At 41.1% G+C, this 6,153-nt stretch overlaps 1 protein-coding gene across 1 annotated transcript; it reads right to left on the bottom strand.

Annotated features, from left to right (window-relative positions):
- Positions 1-5,201: 5,201 nt before the first annotated feature.
- LOC103210554 (olfactory receptor 1440-like) lies at positions 5,202-6,143 on the bottom strand. Its single transcript, XM_007956468.1, has one exon. The coding sequence runs from the start codon at positions 6,141-6,143 to the stop codon at positions 5,202-5,204; it is 942 nt and encodes a 313-aa protein (XP_007954659.1).
- Positions 6,144-6,153: the final 10 nt, after the last annotated feature.

Genomic DNA, 6,153 nt, shown 5'->3' with positions numbered 1-6,153 from the left:
GTTTTCTTTTTACCCATAATTTTTAAGCATTATTGTTACAAATAATTCAAACACAGAAAACAGTATAAAACAAATGTACAGCTTAATGACTTATTATGAGAACACCCTTGTCACTACCACCCGGGTGAGAAGATAGCACTTTTCCAGCCACTCCAGAAGCCCTCCACATACCCCACCAATCACAGCTCCCTCTTTCTAATCAGGGTACTTAGAGGATCTTGATTCATGATAATCACTTCCTTTCTTTTTAAAAATAACTTTATCACTCAAGTGTTGATCTCTGAATCCTCAGTTGAATTTTGCCTGTGCTTAATATTTTCCCTTTCTCTCTCTTGCTGTCTCTCTGCAATTCACATTTCTCCTGTGGTCTTTCTCGTAACTTGGAGTTTGCTGACTACCCTCCCATAGTGTAGTTTAACATGGTTTCCTCTGTATTTCCTGCAAGTTGGTAGTTGATATAGAGACAATATGATTCAGTTTTTATATTTTTAGCAAGATTATCCCATAAGTGGCATTACACACCTGTTTCCAATATCCAAATTTGGAAGCACGTGCCTCTATCGTGTGTCATATGCTTTACGTGTTCTCCCTCTCCAGGTACGTATGGGAAGTCATGAGAAATGGTCACCACTTGTCCTATAGGTTCATCCTGCTTGTCACATGCCACCTCAGTGAATTTTCTAAAAAGCTTTTCTCTGTTTCTATTTTCCTGCCTAGTAAATAAATTTCATAGGGTCTTAATCCCAGTTGTTCCGATTATTTAAATATATCTTCTGGTAACTTGTGCATCTGTCATATGAACAGTGATTTTTCTCTTTCCTTACAATAACATTTGTCCTTTGTTATGAGAGGAGCGTGTCTCCCTGGTGGTGCAATAGGCTAAGCACTCAGAATTCATCCAGAGGTGCCTTGGAAGAAAGTCCTGGCTATCTGTTTTCAAAAGGTCACTGCCATGAAAACTCTATGGCATACATAGAGTACTCTGACACACATGGGCTCACCATGAGTTGGAATAAACTCCACAGCAACTGTTTTTTGTTTTGTTTTGTTGGTTTGGTAAGATGATGTAGTTTTAACTAGACATTGTGTGCTTATCTCTTGCAATATTTCAAAACAAGACTAGAGAAAAATGCAGATTTTCTCTTCTAGATCAAAGATGCAGTTAACATTTTATGTGAAATAGGGAGTAAGCATGAAGCAAGACACTGTCACATTGAGTGAAACAGGTAGGTGGCCTTGCAGAACTGTTGTCACAGCCACAGCTAGGGCTATAACAAACAAGCACAGAAACCCATGAGGCCGAGAGGGTCTGAAGGTTGATAATAAGCATCTGACACAGGTCACCCTTCCCACCACCCAGATCTGCTCCGGTCTTCCCACTGTATCTCTCCAGTCCTGCAATATGGCTTCCTCTTTGTGGGAACTAGATGTCCTCCCTTCCTCCCCACTTGAGGAGACAGAGTCAGTCAGGTCAGTGAAGCAAGCTATTGTCCTTGCTGTAGCAACTTGATCCGAAACCTCAATTGATTAATCTTACCCCTTCATCATCCCCCATTTCACTTTTTCCTTATGTGTAGTCATCATTTCAGCTGGTTTGGGTTGCTTGTCTGGAGGGTTAAATCAGCCCTTCATCCCTAAGGATTCTGAGCTCTTAGTTGCCTTGCCCTTTATAGTTCCTGGTTGCTGCAGTTGCCCATTAACTGTTCTCCCTGGACACAAAAGCATCAAGAGATGTCCATGAATCCCCTGGGTTCTAGACATATTCCTTCCAGCCAGCTGTTTAGCGGCAAGCCTGACTCCTCAAGGCAATCAGGTCAATTATCCTCACTGATGTGGGAGGTCCTTTCTTTGACCGCTGGTCTACTGGCATCAGGCAGAGGTCTCAGTTTCACATTCAATGGAATCCTTACTGTGCTCCCTGGCAGAAGTGCTTGCTTCTGGGATCTAGGACTTCTAACTTCACAGAGTCTGAACTTATGAGGAAAGGAAGCACAAATCCTAAAAGTGAACCAGTGGGGATGTTGGTTAAGGGGAGGGAAGGGCTGAACATTCTGCTTCCATCCTTTGGTTTCTGGACCCATATATTCTAGCTACTGGAGAAACAGCATCACATATAAACTGCCTGTTCAGTGCACATACAATTTCCTGGAGTATAGTCCCTTAACCACAAAGGTAATTTTTTTCTAGCTGACATCTTAATACAGCTCTTAAGCCAGCTACTTCTGTATGATGGCATATAATGTTAAGATCCATGCATCTCATAGTTATGCTCCTATTGGCACACGTCCTTTGTCATCAGCTTAGTCCTTTGGATTGAGGCATGGTATAGGGTGTACCTTGTTGTAGATCAAACATTCTGTAAGCCCCAAATGGAGGTATAGGCATAGATACTGTACAAGGAAGGCAAAGCCGTATCTAAAGCATGTGTCAATCCAGTAAGCATAAGTCAACTCTAGGTTGGAAGTGTTCCCTAGAATAGACCCCACACCAGGTGGCTGGTTGGTGTGCTTGAGGAATGGTACCCTGCTGATAGCTCAACTTTGCCTTCTTTCCTAGCATATTGGGCATTTCAGGACAATATGCCCAGGAAAAGTAGGGGAGAAAAAATGATCCTTGCATTTCCCTCTCCCATTGGTCAAAGGTTTGCCACACTCTTACTTTCCTCATACTTAAATGTTAAATAGGTATGAGTATCAAGTGGGTAACGAGGGACATCATCAGACACCTTCACATTATCAGGCTTTAAAAAAAAAATCTTACCTCCCTAACTTTTTTCAATAAACCATTTTCTCTTATTGAAAAGATTTTTTGAGCATGACCTTCCATTGTTTGGAGGTATTAACAATGGGTTGTGATGCCCACACCCTTGATTTGGTCCTTGCTGCAAGACTGGGTTTAATTGTCATTTTTGCTCAGTGTCCTTCTAATTTTTAGAAGGACTAGAAGGTTAGAAATGAGAACGAGTTTTATGTTCTAACTCTGCAATTCCCCAAATTTCTTAACTCTCTATTCTTTTTCATTCTTACTTGCAAAATGACTAGCTGTTTTGTGACTTATCTCTATCTTGTAGAACCTTGTTAAATGCATCCAACAGCAATCAACTCATGCTACAAATATTCTCATTTCCTATTTTATATCTAAATCTATAATTTACTTTACATCATTACTTCTATCATCTCCTTTGCAAGCTATTACTGGTCACACTTGGATCAAATGTTTTATTGTGCCAAACACGAACTGGTATCTTTCCAGCTTGAAATAACAGATTCTTTCACATCCACTGCTCTAGAGACAGTAAGCTTTAAAGATTAAAGCTCTAAAGACACATGCAAATGTTAAACTTTTAATAATTTTTTTTTTTTGTAATAGCACACCCCTATCTGCTCTGGTAGCATAGTGCCTAAGGCACTTGACTGCTAACCAGAAGGCTGGCGGTTCAAACCCACCAGCAACTCCTCAGAAGGAAGGTTGGACATTCCTGCTTCCGTAGTGATACTGCCTCGGAAACCCAAGGAGGGGTCGCTATGAGTTGGGGCCAACTAGATGGCAAATAACAACAACAACATCTGTACAAATGTTCATAATAGTTATACTGAGTTATGCTATATTGGCAACCAATCAAAAAAAAAGATTTATTTCTTGATAACACTACCCATCCATCTTGGGTCCACCACTCATCTGTCAGTCTGTTGTACTGTGGTGGCTTGTGTGTTGCTAAGAGGCTGGAGGTTACTTGCACATCTATGCCAAGAAATTTGGAAGACAGCTACCTGGCCAACTGACTGGAAGAGGTCCATATTTGTGCCCATTCCAAAGAAAAGTGATGTCAAAGAATGTAGAAATTATCAAACAATATCATTAATATCACACACAAATAAAATCTTGCTGAAGATAATTCAAAATGGTTGCAGCAGTTTATTGACAAAGAACTTCCAGAAGTGTGAGCTGGATTCAGAAGAGGATGTAGAATGAGGGATATCATTGCTGATGTCAGATGGATCTTAGCTGAAAGCAAAGAATACCAGTAAGATGTTTACTTATGTTTTATTGACCATGCAAAAGCATTCGATTGTGTGGATCATAACAAATTATGGATAACATTGAAAAGAATGGGAATTCCAGAACACTTAATTGTGCAAGTGGTTGCAATGATGGGCTCAGGTATGGCAAGGATTGTGAGGCTGGAACAGGTCTGGGCAGTGTCTTGTTCTGTTGTACACAGGGTCGCTATGAGTCAGAGCCAACTCAACAGTACCTAACAACAACGACAGCAACATCCATGTTGGGTGAGTTGAAAGTACCCTTACCATGGGTCATCATCAATGGGAACAGCGGGAGAAGAGCCAGTAGAAAAGCACGTGTATGAAGCCTCTGCTTGTTGTTGTTGTTGTTATTTGCCATCAAGTCAGTCCTGACTCATAGCAAACCCTCCTTGGGTTTCCAAGGCAGTATCACTACGGAAGTAGGATTGCCCAACCTTCCTTCCGAGGAGTGGCTGGTGGGTTTGAATCGCCAGCCTTCTGGTTAGCAGTCAAGTGCCTTAGGCACTGTGCTACCAGAATAGTGACATTTGTCATGCCCGCTCATGATTCATTTTCCAGGAAAAGTCACAACATCAAGCCTAAATTCAAAGGGACAAAGAAGTATAATTTTCCTCAAGGTTGGGAGGGGGAGGGAGATATTGATGGACAGCTACACAATCTATTATAGGTGTAATAAGTATCATTTTTTCATACACCATTGTATATGTTTTGTGTCCTAGATCCTAAAAGGTACCTTCTAATCAATAATATCAGGAGACTAAAATAAAGATGAGATGATTAGCGGGCAGGGGGACTAGAGTACTGGAAATGGATCAACCAGACATAACTTAAGGGAATGCTGACATAATGTGAAAAATGTAACTAAAGTCACAGAACAATTTGTATCAAATGAAACCTAACTTGTTGTGTAAACTTTCACCAAAAATGCAATAAAATATTATTTTAAAAAATGATGAAAAAAACATTCTGCACCAAGACCCCCATTAACAAGCACCCAGTAATTGTTGTTCATCAATAGATAAAAGTCTAGCCAGACTTAGCTAGTATTTTCCACAAGTCTTGAAGTGACACTACACTCTATATTTTAAAACCCTATATTCTTGTTTTTGAAGTCACTTCTATTGGAATACAATATGCAAACCTGTCCAAAAAATAATGTCAGGAGAAAATTGTCCTCTTCCATCTGCTTAGGGCATCTTTGATTTCTTTGTTTCTCAGACTGTAGATCACTGGATTTAACATGGGAATCATCACAGTGTATACAACAGAAGCCAGCTTGTTTTGGCTAAGAGAATCATCAGAGCTGGGGCATAAATAGACAAAGGTGCCCGAGCCAAAGAAGAGGGTCACTGCTGTTATGTGAGAAGCACAGGTGTTGAAAGCCTTGGACCTGCCTTCGGCTGAAGTGATCTTCATAATGCTGGCAACAATATAACCATAGGATATCATGATGACCAGGAGAGAGGTCAGTCCAAAGATGACTGTGAGCACAGACGTTATAACTTGTAAGAAAAAGGTGTCAGAGCAAGATAGGATCAGCAATTGGGGCAAATCACAGAAGAAATGGTTGATGACATTGGGCCCACAGAAATGGAGCTGAAGTAAGCCAAACAGTTGGATAAATGAGCCACAGAATCCAGTTATGGAAGATCCTACCATCATCTGCAGACAGAGGGTGGGGGACATGATGGTTGTGTAGAGCAGAGGACTACAAATGGCAGCGTATCGGTCATAAGCCATGGCCGCCAGGAGACAGCACTCGGTCAGAGCAAAGCCAGAGAAGAAAAAGTATTGCATGGTGCAGCCCATGTAGGAGATGGACTTCTGCTCATGAAAGAAGTCTGAGAGCATCTTGGGGGCTGTGGAGGAAACATAGCATGTATCTATGAAGGCAAGTTTATCAAGGAAGAAATACATAGGTGTGTGCAGATGGGAGTTCATCTTGATCAGGATGATAAGGCCCAGGTTCCAGGACACTGTTATGAGGTAGATCCCTAGGAATATTGAAAAGAGGACAACTGTGAGCTTTGGAAATTCAGAGAATCCCAAGAGGATGAACCTGGTAACTGTAGAGCTGTTTCTTCCTTGACTGATTGTCATGGTGCTCCTG

Source organism: Orycteropus afer, unplaced genomic scaffold (assembly GCF_000298275.1).
Source record: "Orycteropus afer afer isolate SDZICR_OR568_19922 unplaced genomic scaffold, OryAfe1.0 scaffold00622, whole genome shotgun sequence".
NCBI classification, from domain to species: domain Eukaryota; kingdom Metazoa; phylum Chordata; class Mammalia; order Tubulidentata; family Orycteropodidae; genus Orycteropus; species Orycteropus afer.
This window is presented reverse-complemented; position numbering and strand designations above follow the sequence as displayed.